Here is a 20,246-nt window from a genome sequence, read left to right as displayed (position 1 = left end):
TTCATTTAAATTACATTTAAATTAAAAAATAAGGAACAATTTTTTTTTTACATATAAAATGCTATACAAGATTCCATGTCTTGAATTAACAAGACATGGAATGATCTGATGTTAATTCAGTAACAGTAAAATGACCAAAGGACATTTGTTGTTTTCACAATAACTGCTAAAGCTAATAATGTTTAAATGGTGCAGCAACAACTCAACCAGAAGCTAAACCGTTCACTTCCCATCTAGTAGTGTCTATACGCATTCTCACGTGGAAATTTATTCTTTAATAAAAGTAGAAATTTTTATTTTCACTAACGTTTTTAACTAAATAAAATATTCATTCTCACCAGGTCTTGCATCGATATGAAAATTTTGCCCTTCAACTGAAATATTTAAATGCAGTTGGGGGGCTCTGAATAGTAACTGTCCTATATTAAAGTGCCCCCCCAACTGCATATAAATATTTTCATTGGACAAAATTTTCTTATTGATGTAAGACCTGGAGAGAACTTAATTATTAAACAACCTTAAATGCCTGCTATTTCTAAAACATGAAAAATATATCTATATATATAAAAAAGGAGTTGATTTCTTTGAAATGCAATATTAAGGACCCCATAGGTATAAAAAAAATTTAATTTGGCAAAAAGTTTCTATTTATTGCAAGGGTGCTTTTTATGATTTTCTTTTATATTCTCAATTATCTGGTTGTCTGGTCATTCTCTTATTCCAAAATTCAGTTATATCTACGAGACTGTATGACCAATTTTAAAAATTCAAACGGCTCTTATTTTACCATATTGATGTACACTGAATTAACAAAAAAGATGTACACTGAATTATTTGGTTATCCGTTATTTTTATGAAATTTGCTTATATCTTTGGAACAGTACAACCAATTTTAAAAATTCAAGCAGCATATTTGCTAGCAGTACAAAATGACTAATGATTGCATACAAAAGATATACTCTCGATGATCTGATTATTCAGTCATTCTCTTATTCTGAAAATTAGTTACACCTCCGGTACGGTACAACCAATTTTAAAACTTTATACAGTATATTTGCTAGCAGTACAATGGCTAATGTTAAAATTATGAAGTAGAAATAAATCAAAATGAATAATTAAAGTACAGGAAAAACAAACAGTAAAAATCTTTTAATTACAGTAATTTTCATAATGTGAGACATGAAAAAATTAATCTATCTTAAAAAAACTTTAGACTATAAAAAAATGTATATTTGGTTGTCCCTCATGAGTTGTGTGGAAAACGGTTATAATTATTTTAGTGAATTTTATAACTAAAGTAAAAAATTATGTATTTTTACACGATTATGATAAATAAATCAGTTTTCAAAAACTGAATTTCCTTTTACGCCCCAAAAAGCAGTGCAAAGCAATGTCTGGCTGTGTAGCCAGGCGATGCCTGGCTGAGCAGCTAGATGGAGCAATAAATGTGAAGCATAAGTTGTACATCAATAAATGGAGCTGTAGCAGAAAAATCACTACAATAAGTTCATCATGGTGAATGGTAATATTTATTTTCCTAAAATATTTCAGTAAAATACTTAATATTCTCACAAACATGAGGATACGAACGTGTCGAGGGTCCAGGAGACAGAGTCCCCTGACTAGATGGTCAGGAAAGCAAAGTGAGCCCTGACTGGCTAGTTTTAATTAAAACTAAAGTTAATTGGCCATCCATTATTTTATTAAATTAAATACTGCATAACGATGTTTAGTCCTCTATTTCTATTCCTTGTTTTTAGTTTGATTTATTGCCATATTTTAGTTCAATTTATTTATTTTTTGGCAGTTGTGTTTTTTAATTTTTATAATTTTTTTTATTATGTTCAGAATTATATTCTCACAAACTACTGCAGATATGGTTCTGGGACCTTTTATTTGATATTTCAGGATAAAAACTATAAGAAATCACTAATTTTGCCACTTAATTAATGTCCTAAAAATTTCAGTATGACCTCATTTCACCAGGGTAGCTGAAATCCAAGCAAAATCTTTCACTAGTTGACTCCCAAATGAAGCATTTTAGGACATATGTTTATATTAACTTTTTCCATTACTTTCACCAGTAGAATAGGCTATGATAGTCCTGGAAGAACTTCGTAATACACTATGTATACATTGCATGTATGCAATTACTACCACCAAATATATAAACTGAAAGAAAAGTGTTTTTCACCGGCTTCAGTGTCATAATATTTAAAAATACTGTTTTTAATTTTAGGGCATTAAGAAGATATCTAAGTCAATAAGATCTCTTACATCTTACTAAGGTATAGGACAGTCGCCTCAGCACTAGTTTGGCATTTTGTGCAATCCTAGACAGGAAACAGAGTTCCTGAAAAGTCCCCACCCCCCATGAATCCCATTAAAGAGGAAAACAGCACTCTGCCACTTATCTAATGAAGGTTCCGGCATGACATCTTACTTATTTTATTTACAATGGCTGCTACCCGGAAAGTAACTTAAGTTTATTTATAAAAAAAACCTAATAGGAAACAAATATTTTATTTGAGTCATCCTTCCTCATCAGATTGTAACTCATTGCCATCATCAAAGGGCTGCGATGTCAGCCAATTTTTTATGTTCATGAAGAGATGAAAATTAATAACTATGGGCCAAACCTGACTGTATGGAATATAATCACACATCCAACCTAAAAATGTTACAGAAATGTTTGATATACTTTACAGTATGTAAAGTATACCCATCGCCAATAAGTACACGGTACCAGATCTCAACATGCCATGTTATTTATTTTGAATAGCCTTTCTTAAGTTCAGTAACTACTACTAACTCTACTGAGTAAGACTGTCTGGAAAATGGGAATCTGTATATTTTACTTATTTTTTCAACTAATTCTCTTGATACTTAATGTGAAAATACTGGTAATATCATAATGACCAAGCTATACCACTATGCTGTAATAATTCAATACCCAGTAATAAAGAGAACAAACAAAAATCTTCAAATTGTTTGTATGATAATATAATTCTGGCTTGCCACTGATTTTATTTGGAAAAGATTAGATCAGAATAGATGCAGCATCAAATCAAGAACCTACTCCTTTTCTGAAGTCTGTTAAAAATGATAAATTACACTGAAATTACTTTATACCAAATAATCTGATACAAATCATTTTATCTCAAATAAGCCACAGTGGTACATTACCATTTTTTTCTTTTAATACAGTTTTCCCCTGATAATCCTAACATGATTATAATTATAATCACGAAGTTCATTAGAACTGTCAGTAAGAGTTTGCAGAACTGGATGGCACAGCAAGGTCAATGAATTATGTTTACAGTTATAAACATGACCTAACCTAAAAATGAAATGAAAATGGGGAAAAAATAAGCATCAAAACATTATATTTTGGTTCAATTAGATTTATAATAAAGAATACTTTCACAAAATACCTCAAATTTTGTTATACTTTTTTTTCTTCCATTTGATGAACCACGGGACTCAAATATGTCACTTTTTCCTCATAAAGGTGGGTTTACAAATCATACTGCTAGGTAGCAGTAATTATAGTACTAGGTAATACACAAAAACTTAATGTACTTGAAATAATAAAATTTAAAAGAAAATATACTACAGCTTGTGTTAATAGTAAGTGCTCTTATGTAAGTACTGAAGATGAAACATTTTTTTTAATTCCCATCACTTCATTAAAAAAATAAAAGTATTACTTTACAAGAGATTGTAGCTGCTAATAAAACACAAAAAACACAAACAGTAGGAAAGTTTTGCAAATGGGGCAACAAAGATTTGTTACATAAAACAGTAATAAATTCGATTGGTAAAATTTTTATTCCACAATTAGAACTATTTGAACTAATTGATGGAGAAATAAAAAAAAAATTCATTTAATAACATAAAAAGTGTGTCCACAGATATGATAAAAATCGAGGGTTACACTTACAAAGTAGTAAGTGCAATCTTACATCACAGATTTTCGATTCATGGAGGTCGTTATACCAGTTTCATTAAAAAAGGGAAAATACAGTATGAAGTAAATGATGTGACGATCAACAAAATAAACTGGCTGAAAAATTCAAAAAATATATATTTGTTTGTTCTAGAAAGATAATAAATCCTTAAGATAACAATCAGTAATTCATAAAGAAAATAAAAATAATCTAACAAAACGCAGTGATATCCAAAAAAAATTACAATGAAATTGTAAACCATACAGTAAGTCTTGCAGATATCATTTCTTCCGCTCAAAACGCAAAAAATTTCTATAATGTAAATAAAACTGTTTTTAACAAATTGATACTGATATCAAAAAAGGTAAGATTTCTATTATCAAAATCTTTATTAATTTAGAATTTTGTTCAAAATCCACATGTTAAATATATGTAGTAGGCAATAAATATACAATAACAGATAATAAACAATGTTTAAGCATTCCATATAATAAGCCAAAAATAGAAATATTTGTTTCAAAACTCTTTATCAGCCCGATTTCATTTATTAAACAACGAATAAGCACAGGAAACCCCCTACTGAAGCCAAAGAGCTGCTTCAGTCACAATCATTAACACTTGCAAAAACTAAACATTAATAAAAACTTATTGAAGCTACTTTTATTTCACAGATAAAAACTGTAGATTTTAAGATTATAATCAGAACTGTCGATCGTGAAGCAGTTTATAGATAGTAACAGTGCCTAAAAAAATTCAGGATATATACACTAATGAGAAATGTTGTAAATTGTAATTCTGTACAAGAGTTAAACTAAAGTCTTATTTCAAGTTTCTTTATTACAAATAAGACCTATTTCAGTCTAATTTCCTTCATTTCTCTAAGTACAGGTTTCTCATCTCCTAACCCTACTACTTATAACGCAGAGAAGCAGGTGAAAGACATAAATAATAATTTTTTACAAAACTAATATCAATTCAAGCTAAATGCATTGATCCATAATTAGTTAATTTCACATACTTCTTTTTTAACCGGCTAATATAACCCTTACCATCATTCTCCATGTACACCAAACAGGTGAAATAAAGTGCAAGTAATGCAACACTGTGATTAGAAAAGGGGGTCATTCTCCAAATGCCAGCACATATCATGAAGACAGAGGATGTTTACAAGAGTAGTTTATTTACTATATAATTGAAGATTATAATTTTTGTTTATTAATTTTGTTTCTACATGAATTATCAAATTATTTTATGGAAATATAAAATTTATCAAAAATATTTCTCTGTTTGTTTTATCAACACAGGGATGTATGACATTTTTTCTTCAAAAATAAAGGGGGAACAAATTAATATATGTACTACATACTATAGCATCTTCATTTCCTTACTGGTGAAATTTAATAGAATAATTTAATATTTTATAATTAACAAAAACAATTTTAATTTTAACATAAGGAAAATTTATTCTAAATTTAGTGTTACATTTGAAATTTATTCTTACATCAGATTTTAAATTAATAAGACATGTGCTTACATAAAAATCATCAGATTAATCTTTAAAAAAACAATAAACATAATTATTACAAATAATTGTTTTCCGACAAATAATTTTACAATTTTTTTTCTGATTTGACATTTAATATGACTAGAAAGAAATATTTAGAATAACATACAGCTGTTACAAGTGGTTTAATCATTACGAATTTAGAGCAAACTGAATATAAATGAATTCAGCAGATAAACAGCCGGTAACTATCATTCAGCTTTCAGAAACAAAGAATATGATTTTAAGTTAAAGTTACACATCAACTGTATTGCTAAAGATAAATAAACTGCTATAACTTTATAATACAGATAATCTTGTTAATTTGAAGATGCCAGTAGGCTTGCCGTCAACATCCGTTGACGTGCAGAAGAGAAAGCTTTAAGTGTGTTGTTTATACTTTTAACTAATGCAGTAGTAGAAAGTCGTTCTAGAAGGAACATTCGAGAAGAAAACTGACTAGGATCTTGAGAACAGAGTACAATGTTGATGTAAATATCAATGTCTCCACTTGTAATAGTCAAAAAACCATACTTGCTCAAACTGCTTCCCTAAAACAGAAAAAAAAGATTGTATCTTCATAAAAAAAAATCCTTAATAAAAATGAAAATATGAAGAAATTTAAATACTACAGATTAAAATTTCAATAATTTAAAACAAACTTTACATTTTTTGCAAATGCAGAAAATGTTCAACCATCAGAACAACTCTAACATCAGCAGGTAGCACTTGCAGGCAATTTGTATAACTTAGAACAAGAGTAAGGTGCCTAGCAATAACCTAAAAATGTTATAATTATCTGCAAGTTACAAAGTCAGATGCAGTTACTAGGAGATAAGAATAAAGTTTTTTTTATTATCACTCAAATCTAATTTAATTTTTTAACAAACATATAAATAAGATATATTGTAACGTTATGGAATACCAATAAAAATAAAATGAAGAGATCTGACATAAAGGTAAGCTGTATTTGCAGAGAGGTCTTACCACTCTCGCTTACTGGTACAAGTACAGATCAGTATATGGAATGGGAAAGCTCAAAATGAGCTCTATAGTTTATTTATAAACTATTGATTTTATTTAGGGGGAGGCAGTTCTCTATACATTCTAGTGCTTTAAAGAATAAAAATTTGTATAATTAGAATTACTTTCAATCAAATATTAAAATAAACAAGTTTATGGCTTGCCTCTGGATTCTCTGATCTTAGTAATAATATCTGAAATAATTCAAACAAGTTATTCAAATAAAAAGTAACGTAATGAGAATACACACATCATTTTTTACATGACTTTGCAAAGGAAGTCCTTTATTGTACAAATAGTGTTAATAGTAAAATACAGTAAACAATGGCATTTGTAGAAAACTGACCTATAACAGTATCATTGTTTTCAAAGGATCACACCATACGCACAAAAAAAACAATATTGCACAAGATGATTCAGGAGGAAAGGGATAATTTAGGAACCGATTCTTTATTTTTACTTTGTTTTTTTTTCATGTTTGTCCGTAAATCTTGCACCCTTAATTTAACATACTTCCTGACATTGCTGATTGATGAGATTTTGTACAGTTACTAAGGTTGGGTAACAATACAATAAATATTCAACCATTAATTCTGCAAACATTCCCCCCCCCCTGCATGGGGGTAAATTAAGGGTGCAGGTGTAATAATTTAACATACTTCCTGACATAGCCTATTGTTGAAATTTTGTACAGTTACTAAGGTCACGTGACAACACAATATTCCACCATTACACTTGCAAACATCCCCCCATACGAGGGTAAATTAAGGGTGCGGGCGTAAAAAATTGTGATAATTAAATAAATAAAATAAAAACTTCACTATTTCATTAATTTTTACAGTAAATCTTTGAATGAAAATTTGTTTGACATTTTATAAATGTATTACAAATTTCAATATATGATGTTATCTTTTGAAATCCAAATTAACCTACAAATTAAACGCATGCAATGTATGACAATAATTTGATTAAAATATGACTAAAAAGTAAAAAGCAAGTTTTAAAAAACTTTGAAAAATGTTTGTAATATTATTCTGTCTTCAGTCATTTGAGTGGTTTGATGCAGCTCTTTCTTTAAGACTCCCTATCTAGTGCCAGTCATTTCATTTCGGTATACCCACTGCATCCTACATCCCTAACAGTTTGTTTTACATATTCCTGGGAAAACGTTGCCTGCCTGCACAATTTTTCCCATCTATCTGTCCCTCCAATTTCAAAGCGACTATTCCAGGATACCTTAATATGTGGCTTATAAACCTGTCTCTTCTTTTAACTATATTTTTCCAAATGCTTCTTTCTTCATCAATTTGCTGAAACACCTCTTCTTATGTCACTTTATCCACCCATCTGATTTTTAACATTATTTAATAGCTACACATTTCAAAAGCTTCCAATCTTCTCAGGTACTTCAATTGTCCACATTTCACTTCCATATAAAGCTACGCTCAAAACATATAAAAATATACTTTCAAAAATGTTTTCCTGACATATAAACTAATTTTTGATGTAAGCAAATTATATTTCTGACCGAAAGCTCATTTCACTTGTGGCATTCAGCATTTTATATCGCTCCTGCTTCATCCATCTTTAGTAATTCTACTTCTCAAATAACAGAATTCTTCAACCACCATATCTTTTCTCTTCCTATTTTTATATTCAGTGGTCTATCTACATTATTTCTACTACATTTCATTACTTTTGTTTTGTTCTTGTTTATTTCCATGCGGTAGTTTTTGCATAAGACTCCATCCATGGCAATCATTGTTTCTTCTACATCTTTTTTACTCTCAGCTAGAATTACTACATCATTAGCAAATCATAGCATCTTTATCTTTTCACCTCTACCAGACATGCCTGGCACTACTTTAAAGCAACGCAGATATAGCAATTCAAAGAAAATAAAAATTATAGATGCTGGCGACTCATAAGTGTTAACTTTATAATCAACTGCAACTAAAGAATGTTCATATTAAATACAGTCTGAATGGTCATGTATTCTATTGAAAACAAAGTAATTATTATAGAGCAGACTTAGAGTATTAATTATTGTTTTGCATTTTCAAATGATGGCAGATTTTATTTTTTGTCCAAAGTTGACAACCTAAAAACATTTTTATTTCTATATCCTCCACGTACCACTCACGGTGTTCCTGCGTGCCACAGGTTGGCTACAGATGCCATATTCTTCACAGAAGCATACCATTCTGATGAAGATTATTAAAAATTCTATGAAATAGTTTACAGTTTGGAACTACTCATTCAGGATACCTACATTGGAATTCTTCCATCGTAAAAGCCGTACACAAAAACCATAACAGTATATTCTGCAAGAGTAAAGAGACACAGCATTCTTCAAAGCAAAGAATTCAAAACAGAATTTCCTTTTTTTAAATTCAGTTTCAACTGGAAAAATGTAGGTACAGTTTAGCGTATAACAAACCCAAGAACACTACATAACTTGATTCATATATAAACCACCTAATGTTTATTATTAACTCATAACCACAATTTTTTGACAATCAGTAGTATTCAAATTAATCTTGAGGCATACAATACAGTTAGTGTTAATAATGACAAATGTTAATTTTTACAAATTCATAACATTTTTTTAATAGTCTGTTTTATTTTTTAACAATAAAAGTAGACTTTTTTTTGTTTTACATAGACTTTATTACATCAGTTTTCTCAAAATTAAATTTTCTACTAGTTTTTATAATAAAATTTACTCATTTGTTACAAAGCTATTGCAGTTCAAACCTAAAAAAGTGCATTTTTCAGTGCTGAATTTCTCTGTTTTATGTTGGATATCATGAAAATTATAAGTGATATAGTTCTGGGACCTGTTTTATTCAATTTTCAGGCCAAAATACATAATAACGTAATTATAAGTTTACCCCTTATATAATGCCTTAAAAATTTCAATATGACATTTCATTGAGGAAACTAAATTCCAAGCGAAATTTTTCACTAGCTATAACTCAAAAAGTATTTTTGGACGTATGTTTATATGAACTGAACTTTTTGCCTTATTTTGCTCTAGAATCTATTTCTAAGTATTTCCCCTTCCTCCTGAATCAGAAATAATTTGGGAAGTGATTCTAGAGCTATCTCTAATAAGGTAAAAAGGTCATACATAAATATATATTTATTTATTTATACAGAATGTCACACGAAGAAATGGAGAAACTTTCAGGACATGTTCTACTGGCAAAAATAATGAAAAAAGTTCATCTAAACATTGGTCTGGAAATGCTTTGTTTTCAAGTTATGGCTAGCGAAAGATTTCACCTTGATTTCAGCTCTACTAATAAAAAGAAGCCCTACTGTAATTTTTAGGACCCAAATTAAGGAGTAAAGTTAGTGTTTCTTATATAATTTGAGCTGGGAAATAGGATACAACGCGTCCCAGAACTATAACTCCAGTACTTTTTAAGATATCCGAATGTAAAACACAAAATTCAGTGTCAAAAAACATAGGTTTGTAGTACAATAGCTTTTGTTAAATGACCAATAAAAGTAAAAGATTTGGTAATAAAACTTATAGAGAATTTAATTCTGAGAAAATTAATGTAAATATGGCCACGAACAAGTAAATAAAACTTTCAAAAATTGATTTTTGGTGAAGCAAAACAGATAAAAAATTGAAAGAAAATCATATTACATGTACCTAATAAGCATTATTCTTAATGTAGCAAACAAAAAAATAAAATACGTGAAATGATAAATGAGTAGTGTAATGATAATTGGTGGCTTTCCATATCATCTCAGGATTGTTTCATACAAATTCAATAGCATTTTGTATTTAAATGAGTAACTCTTCTTCAGCATTAATTTTTTGTTGGTATACTATCATTTTCATATGACCCATAACAAGTAATCTAGTGGCATTAAGTGAAGTGATCATGGTGGCCAACTGATTGGTCCACCACGTCCAATCCAGTTTAAAAAATCAGCATTCAAGTGATTTCAAGCTACTAAAGAAAAATGTGGCATTGCACCATCAGCTGAAAAATCATTTGCAATGTAGTTTGTAAAGGTACATCCTCCAAAAGAGTCAGCAAATTATTTTTCAAGAAATGAATGTAAGCATCTCCCTTACGGTTTTCGTTGAAAACAAATGGTCCCAGAATTTTGTGATAAATAATGCCACACAAAACATTAATATGAAATCTATGTTGGAAATTAGTTTCCACAGTGCCATGTGGATTGTCTTCACTCCATAAATGACTATTTTTAGAATTGAAGACTCTATTTCTTACAAAAGTGGCTTCATCAGTAAATAAAATTGAATTTACCTTATCAGCGCTGTCTAGAAGCCAGTGACAGAAGTTTAACCACTGGGGGTAATCTGTTGGCTGTAAATTTTGAACCTTCTGCAGGTGGTAAGGATGAATAATATTTTCTTTCCTAGGATGCGCCACACTTTGTTTTTTGAACAACCAGTGCAACATGAAATTTACCTTGTACTAGTGCCTAAGTTATGCTGAATCATGATGTTCAACATTAACACAATGATTTACTTGGCATTCAACAGAAAACAAATGCACTAAAAATAACCCTTTTGTTTGTAAATTCTGATACGCCAAAGAAAAAGTTTTGATATTTAGAAAACATCTTCCAGGAAAACTCTCCTGATATTCATGTTGAGCAGCTTCAGAATTTGCCTTACAAAATCCATAAACAAAAATTATATCAGCATAATCCTTGTTAGAAAATTAAAACAGCATTTTTGCACAATATAACAAACACTACCACTTCCTTTATCTGTATGATAATTTATGATAATAGATTCAAACGAAGAACACAGTTTTCACTGTTGACCAGCAGTTAGTATTGCCAACCTATATGATAAAATTTTTTAAATATTTCTTAAGTAACATACACTTCAATTTAGTTTTTTACGTAATTATTTTGTTTTACCTGTGTAAATTATTGAATATACACAACTAAAATATTGTTTTATAAATTTTGTATTTCTTTTAAAATTATTTTCAGTAATAACATTTTTGTTTTTAAAAAGATTGTTTATTAGGTACAGAAAGAATAATACGACTTTCTGTCTATTTTTCATCGGTTTTGCTTCAATAAAAACTGATTTTTTTAAAGTTTTTATTTATTTTTTATTGGCTAAATACATTAATTTTCTCAGAATTAAATTCTCTATAAGTTATGTTACTAAATCTTCCACATTTAAGAAAACTATTGTACTACAAACCTAAAAAAACTTGTTTTTTGTCTCCAAATTTTGTGTTTTACGTCAGATATCTTAAAAACTACTGGAGTTACAATTCTGGGACCTATTTTATCCTATTTCCCAGCTCAAATTACATAATAAACCACCAACTTTACTCATTAGTTTGGTTCCAAAAATTACAATATGGCTTCATTTTATCAGAAGAGCTGAAATCCAAGCAAAATATTTTGCTAGCCTTAACTCAAAAACAAAGCAGTTCCAGACTTATGTTTATATGAACTTTTTTCATTATTTTCACCAGTAGAACATGTCTTGAAAATTTCTTTGTGGGATACCTGTATATGTGCACACACAAACATATATAAACAAATAAGTAAAATAATAAACAATATAAATAAATGATCATAAACCACAACAAAGTTGCCAAAATTAGTAATGTTTATTATGTTAAAATAATAATATTATATAATCAGAAATATAATTATCATTATTATCCATATTAAATGAAATTGATTATTATTTTGGTATTTTATGATATGCCATTTATATGAACTATTTTTGCTATTAGGGAATAAAAAAATACTTAAAAAGGAAAATATAAATACTTAAAAATAAAAAGAAACACAAAAAAAACTTAAATATAAGAGTTAGATCTAAATTTTTCTAATATTATCATATATATACTATATTAATATTATCATACACATCGAAGATCATAAGATATTGTACCAATGCAGGAGCACTCTTCTCACAACATATTTATTCTGAATTATGTCTTTTACTTTTTATTTTTATTTAAGCTACTAATGAAGTAGATCCTATAAATATTGAAGATTCTATTGTAAAGAGCTGCCCAGTGCTTGGGAATCTGCAGCAAGTTTCTTCTCACAGATTAGGTATTCCTCCCATGTCTATCAGATCTGTCATTTCAATAAACAAATTGAGCACATATTTTAGTTTCCTAATCTCCTAAGTAGAATATATTAGATCTGAAATTACCATATCCATCCTTTCTTTAATTTTTAACCCTCTGCTGCCTAGAGTAAGAAGTAACAGTTTTATCATACACATGACATAATTGTCAGAGTCTATTTGAAACAAAATACTTGCATTTTGAGGTCTCTGCAAGGTTGTTTGAAGGCTCTAAGTTATGTCACACTCAGCTGCTGCAGCATAGCCAATATATGAAAATAACAATGAGCAGATTGTTTTTCTTTTATCCATAATAAGATATCAACAAATAATTTAATTACAAAGAACTCTGATTTTTTTTTAGAAACTTTGTTATTAATGACAACTTATTAAAAAAGGTAATGTTTTTACCTAAGCTTTAATCTAAATTAGGTTAGGCTAGGTTTTTTACCTTAGTTTTATATTTTTATTAAATTAGCAAAGTTGGAATATTGGGGTAAACTTCATCTTTACTTGCTTGGTGGCTTACTGCTTTTTTTCATTTATTTCTAACTTTTTATCAGTCCTGATCTTAACGTGTACGCATTTTTTTAAAATTGTAACGGGCTAACTGGTTTTTGTAAGTATTAATGTTCAATAATAATATAATTATCTTCTTATCTCATATAAAACAAATATATGTCCTATTCTGATGTATTTACAATTATCCAGGTTCAGTTCCACTGAAATTCTCATTTACAACCTCTTTAATATTAATTGGTAAAGAATAATGATGCCTTATACAAACCTGTAGATCAATAACATATATTTTGAATTTACAATATGACATGTAGTACAACATAAAATTAGACATTTTTTGATTGTGCATATAAATAAAACCTAAAAAAAAAAAGCATCGGTAGGAACAAAGAAAAGGAAAATTATACATTATACATTTCTAGAATTCATGTAACTTAAGTGGTAGCAAAGAAATCCCTTTAATTGTCCTTAATACATGTTGCATGGTAGTTATCAACACTAAAAATCGCAGAACCAAGAACAGTACAATAAAAATCAGTGCACAAGGTATCACTGAATATCAAAATTACCAAAATATTAAATAACATAATATGCAAGCTACAGCTTTTCAACCCATGAGTGAAATTTTTTACTTGCACGACAAACATGGAGAAAATATTTTCACCCCAAACATGTCTGTTAAAAAATGAATTCCTTATATTTGTGTTTGTGTAAAGAAAGAAAGAAGTAATCAAAATTATAGTAATCTATTTATCACCAAAGAAAACTCTTATACTATAGGAATTGATAACTTTTTAATTTAACATCGCGTGATAAAATTAAAAAAATAATAAACTTCTTGAAAATAAATGTTAGATAAAGTCTATATTATATTTTTAATTATATTACTGACTGACTTTGCAATAAAATTTTAAACAATAAAATTAATGCTGGGATAGATTAGTTTCAAACATTCAATCTTAAGCATTTCTTATTTTAGTAGAATAGTTCATATCTCAGTATTTCATCAATTTTTATTTATTTTCTTGACCTCTGTAATCTTTCCTATTAATTTTAATGGTGAATTCTTAATAAAATAACAAATCTAATTTAGCATTCAGTAAATTTTAGCAATCTCCTTGATACTTAGCTATCCCATTAATTAATTGTGAACAAACTAATCTTAAATAACAAGATTAAATAAATTATACACTTTCTGGGAGACCATATACAGTTAATATGCTTTCCAAATTTGTTCTGACTTCACACTGCTCCAATATAAATTGATATCATAAAATCAAGATAACTTTTGTAAGTACACTGAGAAATAGGACTGCATTTCAATTTATTGCCTTTTCTACAATCTTCCTCAAACCATCTATGCAAACTTCAATGACATCATTGTGTGATGTCATAATTTCTTTCTCTGATTTGTAGATAACGGAAATAAAGTACCAGAAAAAGTATAGTAAGTAATAGTTATAATTTTTTTTAATAAAAAAAGCAATATTTAATTCTCATTTCTGATTGATCCAGTTTTTTTTATAATAACTGTATCACTAACTGAAGTAGTTTTTATTTGAAAAATCGTGCATAACTGAAAAACCACTACTTCAAAAATGCCCAAATTAGGTGAAGTGAAAAAGAGGTTAGTTATTAGTAGAATGTTAACTTTTTAGAATTTTTTGTATTTCACACACATTTTAAAGATGGATTTGATTAAGAAGTAGTAAAAAGGATAATTTTTAATAAATGAAAAAGATCTGAAAGATTAGCATAAAAAATAATTAAGTAAACTCGACAAAATGTAAAATGGATAACAATTAAAATTACATCTCATAAATTTAATAAGATTAATTTAACAAAATGTAATGTAATAAGGTTTTGATTTCCTTTCAAATTTATATAATGTCATATTTTAAATAAACAAATTGAATCCTAACATTACATAAATATTAATTTAAAAAATTAAAATTGCACTTCTGAAATATGCAGAAATGACACATATAGTCTAGCACAGAGTTACAGAAGCAAGTTAGATACTGAGCGTGCAGGGTCTGAGGTCAAACTAAATTATGAAAGTTTTTTTATGAAAGTAATTCTCCCAATTCATATTCATCTTGTGCAAAAACTGGATTTCTTAAATGAACACATTTACTAGAACTGGATTTTACAGGTGCAATTGGTGTACCAAGAAGTGTGTGGCTGTTAGTACCTGGGCTATCTAACAGTAATTTTTCCCTAAGTTATTTTCTTTAACAGAAGATAACTTGAATTCAGCTATACATTTTTAAAGGTATAGCTTTAAAAAATATATAGCTTTTTATCGAAAAAATACATTTTTTTTAAAAATACTGAAGAATTTTTAGTATTTTAAAAGCCGTTTTATATTTTAGAAATTATTAAGGGATAGAGGGGTTTGCATTTTATAAAAGGCAATTCCAGTTTTCAAGCAAGAAGAAAATGTGATGGTTCCAATAAAGATCACATACTTTAGTCTGCTGTAACTTAAATATAGAAGATGCAGCACCTAAAAAAAGTCACTAAAGGCACACACATAAGCACTTGACACCAGCATATCATGTTTTCTGAATTCTTTTCTGTTTTTTATTTAATCAATAAGAGTAGTTAATTATGTAGAGAATTTAATTTAGACATATTGTCTGATAAAAGTGAATCCCGATCTTATTAATACAATCAGTCTCTCCATAAACTGTAATAAACTAATAATAACTTTAGATAGAACTTGATTGCAAGAGGAGATAGCAGTTTTCAACAGTAAAAGTATTCAACTGAGCAAATAATCTTGCTCTGAACCTGAATATTTCTCCAACATTACAAATAATAAAATAAAAGTGGATAATAATAGAGCAAATAAATATACATGTTTTATAATTGTATACATATATGTACAAATTTCATACATTTTGAATTTTATTTTCTAAAATGTATTTTATGACTATTAAATCTGATACAAGCTAACACTTTATAAACAATAAGTTATCTGACTGCTCCACAAACATCCCACTTACTTGTGTTGCATTTTTTCAGCCCAATTATAGGAAAACTTATTACATATAATAGTAATTTGTCACTCTACATTTTTGCAATAGATTTTGTTTCACAAAAAGTGATTTATTTACAACATTAAATTATACAACTTATCATTTCAAGTGAACTAAAAATACTACTAGTAATAATTAATATACAAATAAAAGTTTCACATTAATTAATGTATAATTTAAAAGTTTAAAAAATTAATAAAACATACAATAAATTAAAACGTAAAATTAAAGTCCCTGTAAACATAAATCTTTTTAAAGGGCTGTACATTACTACTTTTTTATTACATTTTAAATTTGTAAATATGTCATCTTAGTTCTAAATAATAATATTCATTATTTAGAAGGAGAAGAAAAAAAAGATATACATCAATATATTATGAAACAAAAGGAAAAAACATATGGTAGTAACAGTAGAATTGTTAGTAAATAACAAAATAAAATCGCTTCTTAAAATTTGTTTCCAATAGGAATACATCTTTTTTTAAAAATCACCCAAAAGTGTCCAACACAATTTTTACAATGCTATAAGAATGTACTTATTTTAACTCTGTTTAAAATGCAACTCAGATATTTATTTACTAAGTGAAAAACTGTTGGATCATAATCTGAGCTAAGCTTAGTTGTTAAAAGACTTGTTAAATTATAATTGCTGTTAAAAGGGTATATTTTTAGAATTTTTTTGTGCATTTCACATAGGTTTAATTTCAAGTTAAGTCAAATACACAAAACGGGAACCTTCCTTAGTTTTTGATTTACTTATTTGACAATTAATTTCATTAATTTGCAGGGCTAATCAAAAATGTAACTGATACATAAAATAAGGGAGTTTTATTTTATTTCTTCAAGAAATAGAATTAGCACACAGGGGGGGGGGTCTCCTGTTAAAAAATAAATTTATTTTGAAAGTATCTGAGTATTCTAATACAGAAACTATCAGAACAACAAATAAGTATTGATGGTTTAAATTTTTTATAATGATGCACTGGCAATGCCAAAAATCTACAACAGACTTAAGACATAAGTTGAAATAAATTGAATGGAGAAGACATCCTTCAAAACAGCAGCATTACCAGGTTCATGCAAACACACACACACGTACATGTTACAAAAGAAAAATATTTTTTGTACATATTAGAAAAATTAAGTATTGAATAAAAAAAGTGCTGGTACTATACAGTTTTAGAAGCGAGAGAACTGTATCAGTATATAAAAAATAATCGCTCAGCATGTTCAAGAATGAGCACCTCTACATGTATGCATGTTACATGACACAACTATGACAACTCCAACAGGAAATTATGAAAAATGTACTGGTGTGTCCATTCATATTTAAAAATCCAGTAAAGTAATATATCATTGGTGAACAGATACTTAAAAATTTTGCTAGCAGAGTTCAGAGTATACTGAGCTTTAGGGACTATAGTTCTTGAATGTTTTCACAAAGAATGCTACTTTATTTCAAACTGTGCCTGCTTCCATATACGTGGAACATTTATTCTCTTCTTTATCGTAATACCAATTTTCACAATTACCTCTAGCACCCTCCTTCATGAAGAGTTTACTTTCTCTATCTTGAAATGGATTTTATCTATGTAAAAGTCTCTCTAATATATCAATCATTTTATGCATAATGCCAGAATTATTCGCCAGAATCACATAACTTTAAAGTAGCACTAACAAAGTCAATCCACCCAAAGTTAGCCTTGCTATTCCTGATCTACAAGAAACAAAGTAATCACAAAACAGAACACGCACACCCATGTTTTACTTTAATAAGTCTGCTAAAAAACTTTCATACAATACTTGCTTACAATTTGTAAAAGGCTAAAAAAAAGTCTTTATAAATTAATTAATCTGTATGCAATCCCCTGTAAGCCAAATAATTTAAAGAAAAGCATGTTCCTACCTCCATTTTCAAATTTCGCTTTGAAGAAACAGGTAAGTTGTTACTCCTCCCTATCCTGTCATTATAAACTTCACTTTATCTACTTTATACTTCTTTACTTTACTACATAATTTTTACCTTTATTACCAACACAAACAAAAATTATCATCACAAAAAGTCATTACACGTACCGACTAAATTTAGCTTAAATTATTACTACACTTTTTAGTACAAGTTATCAACTAAAGGTCAGGTTAAAATACTTTTATTGTGAACTATACCTACTTGAAATGACTTTGGTACACCAAAATAGCTTCTATCAGCAAGATGAGAAGTAGCACCGGTGAAGTAACGTCTCAATGAATCTTTACAGGACTCATTAGTACTAGATCGCCAGGTACGGACAGTAAAATGATGAAAACCAGGTATGGGAGGTAATCCAGCCCATCCACAACCATCTCTGCACACCCGACCCCAACTGTCTATTGAGACCACTTCTAATAGCAATTGTGGAAACAGTACAAAATCTGTAAAATAAATATTTAAAATTTTCATATTTTAGTCATCTGATTATTTGTAGGTGAATGAATAACATACTACATTGACCAGACACATACAGTTAATGAAGGTGAAATAAAATTGTGGTACAATATTCTGTATCATAAACTTAGCACTTATAGAGTGTTGAAAGCAAAAATCAGTAACCTAGGGAAACAGTAATTATATTTCATCTACTTTATATTTTATCTATGGTATAAAACATGATTTTATGAGAAATTTTACAAAGAACAGCTCATTTATTCTATAAATTCAAATTCTTTAGTTTTAATCACATAATTTAAGAATCTATTAAAAAACTTCTTTTAGTACTTTTTATAAAATTATAGCTATGAAACATTTTCAGTAAATTTTGAAGCTTTCATACTCACAACCTTCACAGGTATATTTCACTCTACCTATTCCTACTTGTAAATGTAGATGTAGCACTGCATTAAGGAGTACAATTATATAAAGTATTAGACAATGCAGAACACTACCTTCTTCTACCCAGATGCCTTTCTTTTGCTTGTTTAGCCTCCGGTAATGACCGTTCAGATAATACTTCAGAGGATGAAATGTATGAGCGTAAATGAAGTGTGGTCTTGTACAGTCTCAGTTCGACCATTCCTGAGATGTGTGGTTAATTGAAATCCAACCACTAAAGAACACTGTATCCACGATCTAGTATTCAAATCTGTGTAAAAATAACTGCCTTTACTAGGACTTGAACGCTGGAACTCTCGACTTCCAAATCAGCTGATTTGGGAAGACGCGTTCACTACTAGACCAACCCGGTGGCTTTCTACCCAAATGCCTTGATCATCTTTTCTCACTATCCACACATTTCCTTAAGCTTGTTTTTTCTTCTCCATTATTGATTTTGTGGGTGTAGAGTTTTACCTTGCTAGGTTTTCCATGCACCCTCAGGTGTGTGAGGGGGGACGCGGCGGTTTGCCGGCTGCGCGCAAGGCGTAGGTGGCAACCTAGAGTAGGGACAGGAAGGGTAGCCTCTCAGTGGAGGGATGTAGTGGACATCCAGAAGGGAGGGCTACTGCATCTTGATGAAACTGAGAGGACCCCAATGGGATGCCACAGATAGGCAAGACAGGGGGGTAGTCGACTGCCACGACACTCTGACATTCCTGCGCATATGTTGGGGGTGTTTAATAAGGTAAAAAAATAAAAAAAAAAAAAAAAAAAGGTTTTCCATGCTGAGGATGCCAAAACCTAAATAGCCATCCTTGATACCCAGCAGGGTGCTGTCTATGAAGTGATTCAGGGATCTCTTTCCTGTTTAACAACTTCACAATAAGGCTAATGGCTCAAGCAACTATCAGGTGAACAAGAGCCTCAAATCACAATAAAAACAAACTAACAGGATTTTGTTAACTATGCACACGTTTTTATTGCAATACCTTCCACATATTGTGGGCTATAGAACTTAGCAAAGGTGAGCAAAACATCATATGTAAAAGTGTAAACTTTCTGGAACCATGCCTTTACATAAAGAAAATGACCTAAGAAAAATTTGAGTTAAATCATAAATGTAATTTTTAGTTTAATAAATTTATTTTTAATAAAATCTCTGATTTTCCTTTTCTTGTTTTTAGAAAAAATTTTAAGATCAATTTTAAAA

The 20,246-nt window shown here is 29.1% G+C and overlaps 1 protein-coding gene across 3 annotated transcripts in view; it reads right to left on the bottom strand.

Moving 5' to 3' along the window:
• Positions 1-20,246, bottom strand: part of Mks1 (Meckel syndrome, type 1) — a 79,665-nt gene continuing 59,419 nt past the window's right edge. For 2 of the 3 annotated variants that reach the window (XM_075362160.1, XM_075362161.1), the window contains exons 7-8: positions 18,356-18,597; positions 1-6,044 (exon numbers count right to left, since the gene is read on the bottom strand). In XM_075362160.1, the coding sequence (XP_075218275.1) occupies positions 5,814-6,044; positions 18,356-18,597 (473 nt within the window). In that variant the 3' untranslated portion in view covers positions 1-5,813. The remainder of the gene's footprint in view (positions 6,045-18,355; positions 18,598-20,246) is intronic. The other variant, XM_075362159.1, reaches the window with a different exon arrangement.

This window comes from Lycorma delicatula, chromosome 4 (assembly GCF_047948215.1).
Source record: "Lycorma delicatula isolate Av1 chromosome 4, ASM4794821v1, whole genome shotgun sequence".
Classification (NCBI taxonomy): domain Eukaryota; kingdom Metazoa; phylum Arthropoda; class Insecta; order Hemiptera; family Fulgoridae; genus Lycorma; species Lycorma delicatula.
This window is presented reverse-complemented; position numbering and strand designations above follow the sequence as displayed.